We start from the raw sequence: 16257 nt of genomic DNA, 5'->3' as shown, positions 1-16257 counted from the left end.
TGCTTATCGAATGTTAATTAAGAGCTAACATGGGCTATGATATTTACCATGAGTCAAAATCATAAACCAATTGCTGTGAACGTGATATGTGTTTTATCAAAAGGTCTTATTATAAGAAGATGTAGCCGTAATATAAAATATATAAAAATCAACCAATAGACAACAAATTGAGGTACCGAAAATCCAAGTAATTATACATGGGTAGATGCTACTTGCTATAAGAAAAAGGTACATGTTGTTGCCAATGAAAGGCTAAGCTGTGGTGTTCTTTGTGTGCGGATTGGGAAGTTAATACTTGTATTTATTGAATAGATAAGTGCATGTTACAAATGTGAGGAGTTTCTGAGAAGTTCATGTTCTTGAACAAGTTGTGGTTGATGGATTGTTTACACTCCGTTCTCAAAAAAATAAATGATAAAAGAGCGATAATATTTTATTGATAAAATAACAAAAACAAGTACAAAGCCATTAAAGTGCATACAACTTCTTCAGCGACCAAATGCAACAACAAGTTGAATTGATATGGAGAGAATATGCACAACCCACAAAATTATTAAAATTTCATAATTAGCAACCATAAGCATAGTACTCAAACCTGCAATAAAAATTTATCAACGACATAAATCACAAATCTATATCGAAGACTGACAACTGGAGCCAAATCCTTGCATGTGTGGGCCAAAAAACGACAACTACATCATGACGATAACAACATTACACACCGTCGGCTTCTACATCATCACAAAACAAAACAAACCCAAAAACCAAAAACAAAGAATCCATAGGGAAAAAGAAGAGAATAAAATACAAGCTTCAAACCAAAAAAAACATATAACAAATTTTCTTATACGTGCAATAATTATGAGGAGGATGATTCGATTCGAACTTAGTTACAAATAGCAGATATACTGTTTTAGTCAACTAACCTAATTATAAATATATAAAAATAAAAGGAAATTCTTAATATCTCACTCAGAATCCGCTAAATTCACTCCTTTCTTGCTTCACTAAATTTATTATCATTCATTAAGATTTAAGGACCACCGAACGTTTTGACCAAAAAGGACCACCGAACGTTATCATTCATAATTTTATTCTTAAATCGGTTTTTCTGGTCACATAGAGAGCCCACTAAATACTTTAGCCCAAGACCAGAAATGAGAAAACCCAAGATTGGAAAATGAATCACATCTTAAAATGTCAAAAACACCCTCATACTTTTTTACCTACTTTTAACCCAAATGGCTCCAGCAAGGGCACAAATGTCATTTTTAGTTCCCCGAGACACCTCCACGCCACCCCCTCTTCTCTCTTTGCAGACAGCAGTCTTTCACAGGTCTGACACGCCTCCGAAAATCCGAAAGGTTGAAAAAGAAACACCGAAAACTTCCAAGCAAACAAATTTTCAGAGGGAAACAAAATAGGGGAAGAGATCTAAAGAACAAGATCACCATTTTCTCTTCAGCTTCTTCTTGGAAGCCGAAAGAACGTAGCTTTGTCTGTGTTGCAATGGCTGGGTACAGAGCTGAAGATGACTATGACTATCTCTTCAAGGTGGTGCTGATCGGAGACTCGGGCGTGGGCAAGTCCAACTTGCTCTCCAGGTTCACCAGGAACGAGTTCAGCCTCGAGTCCAAGTCCACCATCGGCGTTGAGTTCGCCACCCGGAGCTTGGATGTCGATGGAAAAGTCATCAAGGCCCAGATTTGGGACACTGCTGGTCAAGAAAGGTTGGTCAGCTTTCTTGACTTTCTCTTCATGTTTCTGCTGCTTTATGATCTGGGTCTTGCTCAATTTATTGAGTTTTTATCTGGTTTGAAACTTTTAGCTGATGATCATGAGACATAGAAACTGTTTGTAACTGCATGTGTTTGGCTTGGTTGAATGGAGGGTCAAGGTTTGTTGGTTTTAAGTAATGAAAGATTTAAGCTTCTGCAATTTGGTTGGTGCCTCTAGATGTGGGCATTAATTGGGGTTTCTTCAGTAGATCTGAAGAGCTTGGAATTAAATCAGATGTACGCAAATATTTTTCAGGGTTTTTATATGAGAGATTTCTCACATAAGATATGCTTTATAACAATCCAAGTTTTGCACAGATCAAACTTGATTCAGTCTAAGCGAAATTTTGCATTAGATTGTGATTGTTATGCGTTTCTCTTTTGCAGTCACATTAAGTATACATGAGTTAGACATGAACTGAAATGTGCAAGAAGTGTCTTTAGGTCTCTGTAATGTTTACTTCCTGGTTGATGTGAATGGGTATATCGGAAAGCCCAGTTGCTGCAACATTAAAAATCCGATACAATGCTTAAAAAACCTTATGTCTATCATATGCTCAAAAGAATTTATTGCCGTTCCCAGTGTTCGACAATATAGATGACCTTATTTTTTTTACTCCCGAAAGTACTTAGTTTTAAGAAGGGTGTTGCTAATTTAGAGTGAAATGCTGTTTGTTAAATACTATTACTTGTGAAGCTTGGTTGATGCGTTGTTTGGCTTTTGTTGAAGTGGCCTATAGCTGCTTGCATGCCTCTCACTATATGATGCTAGTCAAAACAACCTTAACATCAGTTTCAAAGTCATTGTTTTGAGCTAGTTTGTCGGTAGATTTTGGTGGAGGTCATTCATTGTGTCGGCTTTCAAGTTGTCCTATGGGCTTCATCTTCAATATGGTTGTCACCCCCTTGAATATTCTTACATTTACGTATGAGGAGAAAAGTTACTGTCTGTTGGTAGAAGAAAGATGAATTGGAATACAATACAGCTATGTGTTTTCACAAGAATCTTAGTAGAACGTGATTGTTTCATCAGAACTACCTTTGAATTATTACAGAGATCTACAATCTAACTGGTGATTCATGTACATAATGAGTTTGAGAAACTAAACTGATTTTCTCGAAGTGCATAGTTTGAATTATGACATGGTTTTCAACAGAAGTATATAATTTATGCTCGGTTTCACAGTGTTCTTACAGTTCAATTTGATTTATTATTATTATTATTATTGTTTTAAACGTGACATTAATTGTGGCGCGTATAAGTTAAGCATAATATTATGCTTTCTTGACTGAATTACTGGTGGGAATTACACATGCAATGTAGCCCCTGTTTCTGGTCTGTATCGTAACATTATAAGGTAGCTATGTTATACTGTTATGGTCCCTTTAAATCGCATACTTCCTTGAAAGCTTTGTTAATTTATTGCCGTTAAAACCATTACTGCCACTAGAAGTACAACCTCACTATCTTGATCAGTGATTTTATTACCATTCACACGCCTTTTCACTTTGAACATTAGTCAGTGGGCAGGGCATTCTGCAAATCTGTTTAGCCAGTATTATGCTCTTATATTAAGTGTTCGTGCAAATGGAGGCATATCCAATCATGAATGATAGTTTGAGCACTCTGAAAACCAGCTTCTGAGGATTATCTAGTCTACTTTACTGTTCTGTGAGACAGTTCAATTACCCTCGAACTAAAATCTCATATGATTTTTTTATTTGAGCCAGAGGTGTGCAGTGTGTGTGCAACCTACCGGGTCTACTTCCTTCTATAGCATTTAGAGGAAGAAAATAATGAATGTTTTAATACAACAACAAACTTGCTGCAAATTCTTATGAAATGTTCTGCCTAAACTTACTAGGTAATTATAAAATCTCTTTATTGAATTCTACGTGTTCTCCTGGTAAGAATTGAGGTCAGTCCATTGAAACAAATTTTCTGAAGTATATTGAGAGTCCTTTAATTTCTAAGCTATTGTGTACTTTTTATGTAGTGTATGAAAATTCCGTTGAAATCAATATTTACAAGGATCCTATTATCTAAATGAAAACTTACGTCTCAAGTGTTCGCATGTTCAGAATATATACCCCAAGTAATCTTATGCAATACTTCTAAACATGACTACCTCCTCTCTCCTAAAATAGTCAAAAGTCAAAAGTCAAAAGATTTGCCCTATTTTTTGTAACATTAAGTTTTTGATTGACATACCAAATATCCGGTCTTAGATGTGCACGCGGGATTGGGATAGGGTACATATAATCATCCAACCAACCCGCCTTATCCCAATACAGTTGAACTATTTAACCCATGGAGGATGGGAAATCCCCTCACTATGTTATTCAATATGCACAAAAACATGTCTGTTCCTCTCAAACATAGCAAAACCACCATCCGACTTAAAGTCCGTATCTGAGACTAGATACCCCAAGCCACCCTCCTCAATCCAGCCATCACTAACAACATTTGTTCTGTATACCAAAGGTACCATTATGAATAGAAAAAATGATGAATTGTTGGCTCTGTTCAGATGGGTTGTGCTCGGTTGTATAATATTCTGATTCAAATGCATGATTTGACAGAATTTCTTTTATGTGCTGATGTTGACACTTGTGCTGGGACAGCTACCTGTAATTCAATATGCTTATTCTAGATAGTTTGTTGTTAATTGACTTCAACAGCTATTACCAGGATGGTTTGGTAAATTGTTTCTTTCTGGTGATGTGGTATATGGGATTTTGATTTTGTTTACTGGTAGTTTATCATCTTTGGATAATATCTTGTTATTATTATAATCGTTATTTGGTATTGGTAAATTACTGCAATTTTGGGAACTTGACGTGAAAGTCTCTACTTTTTTATTCCTTTCACAATAGAGAATGTATTTCCTTTTCGTATCTGTAGGTACCGAGCGATAACTAGTGCTTACTATCGAGGGGCTGTGGGTGCACTACTTGTGTACGATGTCACTCGGAATTCAACATTTGAAAGTGTGGAAAGGTGGTTAAAGGAGTTAAGAGACCATACTGATCCCAACATTGTTGTCATGCTTGTTGGTAACAAATCAGATCTTCGTCACCTTGTTGCAGTCTCAACTGAGGATGGAAAATCCTTTGCTGAGAGGGAGTCTCTCTACTTCATGGAAACTTCTGCACTCGAAGCAACCAATGTGGACAATGCATTTGCTGAAGTCCTTACCCAGATCTTTCGTGTCGTAAGCAGGAAGGCCATGGAGGCTGGAGATGAAGCTGCTGCTTCAGCTGTTCCTTCCCAGGGAGAGAAAATCGATATCAGTAAAGATGTTTCGGCTGTGAAGAAAGGTGGCTGTTGCTCAAGCTAGAGTTTGAATCTGCACCAGATGTAGCTGGGTTTATGTTTGCCACATCTGTTTCTCTGTATACCGTGGTTGTGTAGAATTTTTTCTAGATCTCGGAGATGTCTTTACTTCCATTGTCATTATCATTAATTACCCAAGACAGATGTTTAGCTGGTGAAGATAAGCTTGTTTAGAAACAAGATGTTACATGTCTTACTTTCACATAGGTGTTGAATGGGGCACATTTGCACCAGAATTCTGTACTTCAAGAATTATTCTTCAGAACACCAATTAATTGAAATTGTTTATTCGACCCCGTCGTATATAGTCTCTCGTATTTCGTGTATGTTTCATGGTGGTTGTTGGCTGCTTAAGATTTTGGCTGTACCTGTGCTGCCGTTTAGTTCCCTCAAGACAGGCTGTCGTGCTGGTTGATGCCTAGCAAACAAAACAGTTGGTGAAGGTCGTTTTTTTGAATTTCTTTTTCGTATTTTTGATAAAAACACAATCTAAAATTCTAGTTTGGACGTCGTTTAAATGATCTGTTCATAATATTCATTGGCAAATATGAATTAACCAAACCCTTTCCTCAGCCACAGGCGCCGCCGGGAATCGAGTAGCCCAGGATGCTATCCACAAATTAGCCTAGTACTCATCACAAAATACGTTCTATAAAATTACTCTAGCATGGGCCACGCTCACTTGAGTGACTATGAATTATTGATGCATGTGGATCCCACAATGTATTACCAATTGCATTATAACATTCTCTCACGTTTTATATATACAAGGAGAATTCCCAACCAAATAATAATAATAATAATAAACTAGCCTCTCTGCACGCGCTTCTGCGCCTGCGAGAGGCTTTTTTTTAAAAAATTTAAATTTATTTTAGAATTAAAAAAAATAATGGATAGTTGTGTTCCATAAAAATAGAATCCATTATCTGAATTTTTTTTAATTTTAATTTTTTTGATATGAATAATTATGAATTTACCATATTATCCTCATTTAATTAATAATTTTAATTCTTAATGTTTGCATTAATCAAGGGCATTTTCTGGTATTTTGAATGTTTCACCATTCTCTGTCTTTTGCTTTATATATATAGATATTGTAAGTTTAACAACATAATATCAAAATTAATTATCTTATATGATATAAAAGTATTTTCCACTCTGCCATCGTTACGCGTGTTGGTCATTTTTAGACTTTGGAATCCAGCAATACTAGCGGAAGGTATTAATGTAAGCATGTTACATAGAGAGACAAAAGCTTGCAGGGTTTGCAGGTTATGCTTATAAAAATGGTGAATCTTCACGGCTAAGCTGTCATTTGCCTTAATTTAATTATGAATCTAAACGGATAAGGAAGAAGTAGATCCGATCCAACTATCCAAGGATTATTTGATTACGTGAGCAATGACTGTCCACAATGTATGTGACGTACCATGCTCTGTGCAGGTGTTGCAAAGTAAAAGGCCAACAATAATTATAGGGTAAACAAGAGAGGGGTCTCATCTCATCGGTCCCCTTCTTTAGTCTTCAACCACTCTTATATTATATCAACACTTCCAGCCAATTTTAGGGTTAGAATCAGCAGGTTTATCTGAATTGGGGTTAGGGTGTAAACAATATATTATTTATCTTTTTTTAATGGACCACCAAATAATGGCTGATGAAGTCAAATCCAGCTATCATCACCTAAAAGTCAAACACTTTTTGGGTGGTTTGACTTTAGAATGATCTGATCTGCTTGTCTATAAAGACATTTCAATTCCACGTCTAATCGAACAATGAGAATGTTACTCAGTTCCTTAGCAATTCCCAATTCCGGTAGTGTGGGCTGGTCTGGTTTTAGCTAATTAAGAGAGAACTTAAAACCTAAATTATCTTGTAAAACATTATCAAGTGTTCGTGAAAATAATGAACACTTAATAATTAGACTTGTATTCAATAATACGTTTATTTCTTCGTTAAGTTTAATGTAAAAGATATACATATGATTGTATAATACGAATGATATAAAAACTCAAAATTAATAAATTCATGAATCATTTCAGTAATATATCACTCAGAATAACACGGAACAATTTAAAAATGTAGGGTTGATTGCTTCCGGCAGTCAAAAGTTCTCAAATTATACAAATAAACTAGCCATGGGGCAAAGGGCTAGCTAACAGTCCGAGTTAATGCATTTGGTCAAATTAGATCTCTCCCTACTCCTATTTTCACACAAAATTCATTTGAGTATGAGAAGACCAAAAAAAAAAAAGCATTTTCATAATTTTGAATTACGTTACATGCATAATTTTGTACAAAATTATTCTATAGTTGGATTGGTGAGACCCACTTGAGAATATTCTATCTATCTATTCTATACACAATTGAAAACAGACGGCCAAATATGCTAATTACACACACATCACGACAGATTCAGATTAAGAGTTTTTTTTATTCATTAATCACTACGCTAAAATCAAGGAAAAAATAAATTTTATTGCTACAAAATAAAATACTAAAATCAGAAAAATGTTGACAAGAAAAAGAAAAAAAGGAAAAAAAAAGTTTCGGGTATCTTATGGCGCACGATACGCGTTTGAATGACAGAAATGACAAAACTCTTGTATATACGGAGGGAGAGAGAGTGTGTGTAAAAAAGGACAGAGAAAAAAATGGAGGCCTTCTAGAGGATGACACGTGTCAACAGATCTGAACTTGTGGTCCCACCCCCCGGTGCCGAAAAACGAGAGAGCACTCCGGCAGCTCGCCCAGATCAGCGAAGAGCGACTCGTCCTCTTCCCCCATCGGGAAAACCATCGCTGCCATGTCAGCGGAGTCGGCCCCACCAGCGCAGCCGCTCTCCGTGAAAATTGGGCTCTCGAGCACCGTCGACGACGTCGTTTCCATGTCGGCAAACCAGCCGAACTCGTCGTGTGTGAGGAGCGACTCGTCGTTGAGATCCGCGAATGTCGGGTCGTGGTCTTGGTGGTCGGGTTGCTGGGCTTCCGGGGCTTCGGTCTTGTTGGAGCCGGGTTTGTTTGTGACGGCGGCGGAGGCGGCGGCAGAGCTCGAGCTGTTGCTCTGGTGATGGTTGTGGTGGTTGCGAGAAGCGGGCCAGGGGTGGTTGTGTTCGGAGGAGTAGGTGATGACGAGCATGGAGGGGTCCACGCGGCTTCTCTCTACTTGCTTCCTTGCCGGGCAGCCCTTTGAGCTACTGCACCTGTAATATCCTCTGCTCAATTTGGTAAATTAACCAAATCCCAGAAACAAAAAAGGAAAACAAAAAACAGAGCACAAAATTAGTCACTGATCCCAAACACCAGGTCTGCAAAAAATTGGAGCTTGGGTTGAAATTCGAATTGGGTTATGGATTTGATGATCAAATTACCTGGGATAAGGCGAGCCCTTGATGGGTTTTTGGCCGTACTTTCTCCAAGCCCAAGAATCGGACGGAGGCGGAGTGTTGCTGTTGTCGCCTTTGATGGGTATCGACACCACTCGTTTCTGTATGGCTCGCCGAGCACTGTAACAATTAAATTAACGTAAACATTAATTGAATAAATAATTAATTCCCATTATTGAACACTGGGTCGAATTAATTTGGTGAATTGAGGATAAAGTTGAGACCTTTTCTTGGGGGAGGACGTGGAAGTGATCTTGGAGAAGTCACTGAAATTGGTAGTGGGTGGAGGAGGAGAGCCTGAGCTATTTTCTGGTGTGGAGCTGGTAGTATTGTCGTTCTCTTCTTGATCGCTCATAAACTGCTTGCTTCTGCTGTTGCTGTTGTTGCTGTTGAAGAATGTAGAGTCCATTGCTGGAATTTGGAACTGCTGAATTTGATGGTGATTTGCAGAGAAAACAAAGTGGGCTGCTTAGCGCAGAGACGAAGAGAGAGAAAGAGAGAGAGATGGGGAGAGTGGTTTGGTTGATGGGTTTAGAAGAAGAAGAAGAAGAAGAAACAAAAGGGAGGGAGGGGAGGTATTAGAGAAGGAGGGTGGGTCCTTTTAAAAATTGGCCGCCACATTGACAAATGGGCTTTTGGATTTATTTATTTATTTAAAGGACGTGCAACAAAATGTGTGTTCTTTAATTTAAACCCCCAATAATGGATTCATGAATTATTATCCCTTTTGTTTGCCCAAACTAATCACTTTGCAAGCTGAGAGCGACCCCTCTCTCCTTTTTTTCCAATTTTGAACCTTTGATTCACGTAAGCCTCAGTCCCATACTCCTCCCCACTCAAAAAGAAAAGTCATGTTCATGGTGGTATGTTTATCAAAATCAAGAATTAAGGTTTTAGATTTTTTTTTTTTCCATAGATCTAGATGAAATTTCTTTGATTTGATTTGAAATGGGGTTTATTGTGAAACCACAATTCGCGGGTATAATCTTTTATTTGAAATTTATTTGACTAGTCTCTCGCAAGAGTATATTTTTTTATAAAATCGATAAGTATTATTAAGGATTCCATATACTTACTATAAATTTATAAATTTATATTGCAATTTCGTGGCGAGAGTTTTTATTACAAAAAGTTAATTTCGGCAAATCAAAATTTGGAATGGCTTCATAATAATAGGGATATTGATAGCCTTGCCCTAATAGTGATACATATTTTGGGGCTGCGAAGCCATAGAGCTCATTTAATGCTTAATATTCAGTCACATTGCTAATAAATTGTTGTCTATTATTTTGCAAGCATGCCAAAACCTACTCCTTTGGTAATTAATGATAAACAAGTATATTAAATTTGTTCTGCCACCGTCATATTCATTGGAACCCAGTTTGATTTAGTTCACACGGACTTTTCAGCCCAACCAAGGATAGAAGGAGAAGTATGGTTCAATTTTTTTTTTTTATAAATCGTCTCGATTAATTTTCTAATCCAAATTATAACAGGATGATCTCATCAATTTTGTCTTCATTCCCTTTTCTCCAGGGCTCTTTCCCCTATCTAATCGAAATCAAGTTTCCCTTAAATAATCAGAAAAGTCAAATACACCTAAATTCTTTATTAAACTTCTATGAGCTTGGCTTAACCAATCCCTCAATGACGTACTCATGTTGTTGGTTTTTTTTAACACAAGCGATATTTTATTATAATTTAATCTAAACTACAGAGAAAAAGAGATTTAAACTCGAGTGCAGAGTGCGATATTATGCGTTAATTTTTAGAGGAATTTTTATTTTGAATATTATGTTTATAATTCTCAAAACTATTTAAAAGGAATTAAAGGGAAGTTGTTTTGGGGTGCCATAGACATAGAGTAATCCCAAAAGGTGGAAGATAATACTATTTTGAAGGGCATGACTAAAGACAAAGCCAAAAATAATATCTCTCACATTTGGATAATTGGATCGATAACTTACATTTAATGGCATCTGGGATGGTTCCAAATTTAAAACATTTGTCGTGGCCCTAAGTTTTTAGCCTCATAATTTGACCAAGTCAGTTTATGTTACTATTGCTGCAGTGTCCGTCTTCCCCCTCTCACAAGGGAAGAAGAGGGATGGAAAATGCCAATTCGTCAGTCAGTCTGTTTGTTACATCAAAGATATCAAAAACCCTAAATATATATATATATATATATACACACACAAGTCTTCTTCTAGAGCCCCATGGTTGCCGTGAAGCAATGTATATGTTCGAGATTTTAATTATTATTAACCTACTTGATTAAATCATTAAACTATTAATATAATTATTTATTTTGGTATCTCCTTCACCCACTTTCATACATATGTCACAGCTCACATTCAAGGAAGGGAAACTTCCTGTTGCCCTTCCTCTTTCACATTTGAATATCTTTATATTTATTTTCCTAGGAGCCAAACATATGCTTTTTAAGCACGACATGAAATGAAATATTCAATATTAATATAGTATTTATATGTGTTGATATTTCTGACTACGATGTGATAAGAATTGGAGGCATATCTGGCGAGTAGATGTCGCATTAAAGCTTTTCTGATCACAACCAATGGAATTGCAACCCACATGTTCTGATCCGTGTAACACTCTGGGTCTGGGGTCAGATCAAAACTTTGTCTAATTAGGGTGGGGTACGAGGTGGATTTACCTTCCTTAATTTGGTTCCCACGCAATCAGAAACAATTGCGTTTTTTTAATTACATTATTAATCACATTTTTCGTATATATAAAAATTTATGTTTGAGTTTAAATACTTAGAGATTGATAAATGTAATTTGAAATGCGAATAGTAAATATGTGAATTGCAACAATTCCATAAATGATTCATTGGTATGAATAGATGAAGAATACTCCCTTTATAAATAGTTCTAGTGTGAGATGTGACATGAATTTGCTTAAAGATATGCGAATTAATCTTGTTGCACCGAAATATATAAGAACAGTTATTTTCTTCTAGTGGGACAAAAAATATTGGAGCTACTTCCTCAAACCACGGAAGGGACTCTAATCTAAATGGTTGACTTTAGCTTTGTTTCTGACTGTAGGTTTTCTCGGGGTGTGATATACGTTGCTCTTTTGGACCATCCACATGTAGTTAGAATATGTCTCTTCAACTATTCACAGATCCCACTTAGCCCACATTAATTTAATTCTTACTGTATGATCATGAACTGTGTGTTCATGAGAATTGAGAAATCGTCCTATTTCACTGATTGGCCTTCCGTAAACGAAAAAAAAACTTATATGTAACGAGTATATAAATGATATAAAGAAAAAAAAATATATGGAGAAAAATATGCGCCGTGTGCAAGTTTCTCTCCCTTTCGAGCTCCAATGAGAGTACACCTTCCTTTTCTTTCTAACAGTAAAGAAGAAATCTGGGATTTCATCATCAAGCGGGTCGGCATCAGTGTGAATGTGATAAATAATTGATGGTAAGTAAGAAGCTGCAGGCCTTGCTTGTGTAATTATCAATGGGGGTGCAATTTAAAAGTAGAAAGCTTCGGCAATTACAACAGCTGCGTACTTTACTTGTTAAAGTTATATATATTTATAGAAGAAGCTTCTATTGATGGATACCATGCACATTGCGAATGTGCTAATATGGAACTGTTTCTAGTGAAAAAGTTGGATCAGAGTACAAAAATCTATTGAAAATTGATAGCCTTTTTGCAGGTAAAAAGGTGAGACTTTAAATTGACAGAAAATTATACACCAACAAAATCTATAATATTATTATTTAATAGCCCAATTAGTAAGATTATTATTATTATTATTATTTACAAGAAATAATGATTAATAAGCAAATAAGACATCACGATCTAAAAAATCTATGTATTGCCATGGTTGCCCAATTGTGTCAAGAAAAGAAAAGCTTCGAGTATGAGAACCAAAAAGACTTATCAAATGTCAAGCGGGGTTATCACAGTGGTTGTGGCTCTCCCCGTTCCCCCTGCTTGACACCCAAGTTCTTTCCTCCCAAACTAACCAAAAAAATAAAATAAAAGACATATCAAATATAAATGAAGATCAGGTAGCCACAAGACCCAAGGCTCACCAGAAATACATTTCCACTACTAAAGTTATACCCTTTCAGAATTCTAAGTTGTCCCCAGAGCCTATGGTAAATATATAAGACACTTTGCTAGTATTACTTTGAATGGCCCAAAGGCCAAAACGACATATCTTAATACACAATCAAAACCTCAGGTGGCTAGACAAGAAATACAAGTACTCTTCAACAAATATCTTTATTTATTTATTTATTTATTTATTTATAGATGCTGGGGTATATACTCACTCAGTCTTTGACTTTTGATAGATAATTGGACAATTTCTAGGGTTACATGAGACGGAATCGAACATGACCAATACTCATTACTAATAAGTAAATATGCGATAAATTATTTTACAGTTTGCCAACAAGTTCGTACCTTAAATCTTGGTAGTACCAACCTATCAAATATCATATAGACCAAACTTAAATTCAGAAAGCACCTATACATGGACACATGGACCCAACTCCAAAGATAAGCCCTGCCTGGACCATAGTACCCTCTCCATGTCCCATTCAAAGCATTTATTTTGCATACCTATTTTTCTGCAACCTATAGCCAGTTCAGTTGTTTGACCAACCCTAATTATATGTAACCAAATCAACTTTCAACACCACCACCTTCAATGGAACATTCTCTCCACCCGCAACCACCACACCTACCACTTCTCTAGCCTTCAAAATTTAGGCCAGCAAGCCTTTCTTTCGGCCTTCGTTCCGGGCAAAGGCCCAAGCTTATAAGTTACTCCTAAATTTTGAATAGGCCCAATCAGATTCTTCTATTCTTTACTATTTTAAAGTCAAAATCTTTTTTGGAATCAATGTGTCAAAAGCAAACCATGATTTAACAGAGGTTACCGAAAATTTCCAGATCAATAATGTGCCCAGACTGGAAAAAAAAATTATTTAAAAAAAAAGTGCAGTTCTACAGTACTTTATTTGTTCAGTCCCATTTTATTTCTGTGAGTATATTATTTGCATTTAGTTGTTTTTTCAAAATGAAAGATTCGAACTTGGAATCTCTTCCACTATTGAGAAGAGAAATACTCTTCGATCAACACATACCACATTTGAATGCCCTTTTTTCTTCCTTTTCTTTTTGGGTCTACCTTTCCTTTTTCAATTCAAAGTGGAAGTCAGTGACACAAATACATTACATTATATTACATACTGAGATACGCATCAATCGATCAATAATCTTAATTAAATTGATCAGCAGCACTAATTAAGAGTTATCAACTTGAACCACAAAGCATTATTCACATGCATCTCTTTTCAATGACCATTAATCTCGGTTGCCCTAGTAATTGCTTGCGTGATATCTCTCACATCCAGCTGGTCTTGGTTTTGGTTTTCAGCTACAGCGATGGCCTCCATGGAAAAATAATTGTTGCTTGAAATTCTAGCTTGCAGAACAGTAAGACCCATTTCTTCAAAAGCTTCCAAAACTGAAACCAGAGTGTCTCCTGCATTCTCGCACTTCACTCTTACAAGAAACCCTTCCTCAATCTTCTCAACCTTCACTTCCTGTCAATCCACGCATATACATTAAATTATATACTGGGAAAAAAGAAAGTTAGAATGGCTATAAATATATAAATAAAAAGAAGAAAATGGTTGAGAGGGAGACCTTGGGGATCTGAGAATGTTTGATTAGGTTTAAGTATTCTGTTTTAAGAGCCATGAGATGCAGGTACTCTCTTTGGACTGCTTCAAGCTTGAGTTTCAACATGTAAATCTGGAGCAAAGCCTCCATGAAAATGGAGCTCCTCTTGACCTTAAATCATACAACCGCCAATTTAAAAAGGTTAAGGCAAGCTAATAGAAGAAAACAAAGCATATAAATGCTATAAGAAACTAAAAAGCAGGTTTTTTTTTGGTTGGTAATATTACAGAATTCATCTTGGTAAGGCTGCTTAGATTTTGAAGCTTTCGGCGCAATGGTTCTCTCTTCTGAAGCCCGGAAACCATAGCTCTCTCTCTCTCTCTCTCTCTCTCTCTCTCTCTCTCTCTCTCTCTCTCTGTCTCTGTTTCTCACTTTAGGTTTTAACTCTTAAACGAATAGTAGATAGATTTTTGTTTGCATGGGGCTTTATATATAGTGTAGGGAAGGGTGTGTGCATATTGTATGGGTTGCCCTGGCTTTTATAGCTTGCGAAGAGCAAGGAGAGCTTTAGTTGATTAGTGGGTATATGTCTTGGAGTACAGAATTTCCAAGCTTTTCTTCTCTTGTCTTGTGTCATTTGGCAAAAGTACCGCAAATAGTATAGTTACCCAAAGTTCTAAAAATAAAAAGGGTAAAGTGTCATTTTGCCCCTTGAACTATAAGGCAATTCAAATTTATCTCTTGAATTATTTCGTCTGCCAATTTAGTCCTTCTATTTATTTAAAATAGCCCATTATGGGACCTGTCGTTACTTTTCTGACCATTTCATCCCCATTACAGTTGAAGCACATGCCCCTCACGTGTCTATTTAGACGAAAACGTGGATGAAATATCCAGAAATCTAACAATAGGTCCCATATTGACAATTTTAAACAAATAGAATGATTAAATCGGTAGACAAAATAATTTAAGAGGGTAAGTTCGAATTGTCTAATAGTTCAAAGGGCAAAACGGCTAAAAATCCAAATAAAAATTTAGATATAAATCCAAAAATATTAGGTTTTATTGAGAATAACCCACGTTCAAAATAAAGAAAAAGATAAATGATGTAATAAATAGAAGGAAAATATTTTCCTCCTTATTATGTAAGTAAGAGCTCCAACATTCTTACCAATAACAGTGTGACATGTGTGCGTAAGTTTTTCTTTTTATGTTTCGGATGAATTATTTTTGTGTATATGTCAAATTGTGATTCGAATAGAGAAAGAGTATCTCCTTATAGAGAAGGAGGCAAGCAATATCCTAAATAAAAAATCAATAGGACGAGTTCTAATTTTGCATGTGACTTCGTAGTTGGCCATCCACACACATCAATCATGTCAAAGTACATATTAGACAAGACGCGTTAGAGAATCTCATTTTCACTTAACTTTCTATAATTTTGATCCACTTTATTGACATGATTGAATGTTTTAAAGTGTAAAATTATTATTTAGAGCTTTAGAGTTGGATTGGAATTATATGAGGAGGTATAAACATTCAGTAATATTGGATTGGAATATCGAAGTATTGTAAAGCTATATGGCATAGGGTGTCTAGTAATTGACACTTAAAAATGAATGAACGGTGTGGGAAGGAATGAAGGAAAAGCCAAAAAAAAGGAAAAGCCAAAGACTGCAAGACATGAAGATTAAGACAAAAATTCTTCACTGTTGGGATTGAAAGAGTTGGGAGGTGCACAGAAGGCAGGTGGGGACTTAAACTGAGACCAAAAAGAGAACGGTATATATGTACTTGTCCCATTCACCTACTTCTCCTAATGAAATTTGCATTTTGAGAGAGAGAGAGAGAGAGAGAGAGAGAGAGAGAGAGAGAGAGGGTGGGTTTTAATTTTATCCGTCAGAACAAATAGATACACATCATGAGGGCACTCAGTGAGGCAGTCAACAATGAAAGAGAAGGAGGTTAGAGACATAAGACATGCTTGAACAACAGTACTATAGCTAGACTTGTTCACGGGCCTCTCGTTTGGTTTCGTTTTGTCTCCCCTGCCTTCTCTAAAAGCCA

General features: G+C 36.3%; 3 protein-coding genes across 3 annotated transcripts; 1 reads left to right on the top strand and 2 right to left on the bottom strand.

Moving 5' to 3' along the window:
- LOC18778554 (ras-related protein RIC2) lies at positions 1273–5418 on the top strand. The gene is made up of 2 exons (XM_007211970.2): positions 1273–1730; positions 4684–5418. The coding sequence occupies exons 1-2, from the start codon at positions 1510–1512 to the stop codon at positions 5117–5119; spliced, it is 657 nt and encodes a 218-aa protein (XP_007212032.1). The 5' UTR covers positions 1273–1509; the 3' UTR covers positions 5120–5418.
- On the bottom strand, positions 7346–9164 carry LOC18779688 (probable WRKY transcription factor 65). The gene is made up of 3 exons (XM_007211708.2): positions 8725–9164; positions 8486–8620; positions 7346–8329 (listed from the first exon to the last, which is right to left on the bottom strand). Exons 1-3 carry the CDS (start codon positions 8907–8909, stop codon positions 7798–7800), a joined length of 852 nt encoding a protein of 283 aa, XP_007211770.1. The 5' UTR covers positions 8910–9164; the 3' UTR covers positions 7346–7797.
- LOC18779122 lies at positions 13628–14750 on the bottom strand. The gene is made up of 3 exons (XM_007212876.2): positions 14478–14750; positions 14215–14361; positions 13628–14111 (listed from the first exon to the last, which is right to left on the bottom strand). Exons 1-3 carry the CDS (start codon positions 14553–14555, stop codon positions 13860–13862), a joined length of 477 nt encoding a protein of 158 aa, XP_007212938.1. The 5' UTR covers positions 14556–14750; the 3' UTR covers positions 13628–13859.

Source organism: Prunus persica, chromosome G4 (assembly GCF_000346465.2).
Source record: "Prunus persica cultivar Lovell chromosome G4, Prunus_persica_NCBIv2, whole genome shotgun sequence".
Classification (NCBI taxonomy): domain Eukaryota; kingdom Viridiplantae; phylum Streptophyta; class Magnoliopsida; order Rosales; family Rosaceae; genus Prunus; species Prunus persica.
The sequence above is the reverse complement of the archived record's forward strand: the minus strand, read 5'-3'. Positions and strand labels throughout refer to the sequence as shown.

What these genes read in the sequence shown, in the direction of transcription:
- LOC18778554 (XM_007211970.2), top strand. Translation starts at nt 1,510, where the DNA reads ATGGCTGGGTACAGAGCTGAAGATGACTATGACTATCTCTTCAAGGTG. An exon ending in GACACTGCTGGTCAAGAAAG is followed by an intron (nt 1,731 to 4,683) that starts GTTGGTCAGCTT and finishes TCGTATCTGTAG; the next exon opens with GTACCGAGCGATAACTAGTG.
- LOC18779688 (XM_007211708.2), bottom strand. Translation starts at nt 8,909, where the DNA reads ATGGACTCTACATTCTTCAACAGCAACAACAGCAACAGCAGAAGCAAG. An exon ending in ACGTCCTCCCCCAAGAAAAG is followed by an intron (nt 8,621 to 8,724) that starts GTCTCAACTTTA and finishes TAATTGTTACAG; the next exon opens with TGCTCGGCGAGCCATACAGA. An exon ending in AAGGGCTCGCCTTATCCCAG is followed by an intron (nt 8,330 to 8,485) that starts GTAATTTGATCA and finishes CAAATTGAGCAG; the next exon opens with AGGATATTACAGGTGCAGTA.
- LOC18779122 (XM_007212876.2), bottom strand. Translation starts at nt 14,555, where the DNA reads ATGGTTTCCGGGCTTCAGAAGAGAGAACCATTGCGCCGAAAGCTTCAA. An exon ending in GCCTTACCAAGATGAATTCT is followed by an intron (nt 14,362 to 14,477) that starts GTAATATTACCA and finishes GTATGATTTAAG; the next exon opens with GTCAAGAGGAGCTCCATTTT. An exon ending in AACATTCTCAGATCCCCAAG is followed by an intron (nt 14,112 to 14,214) that starts GTCTCCCTCTCA and finishes GTGGATTGACAG; the next exon opens with GAAGTGAAGGTTGAGAAGAT.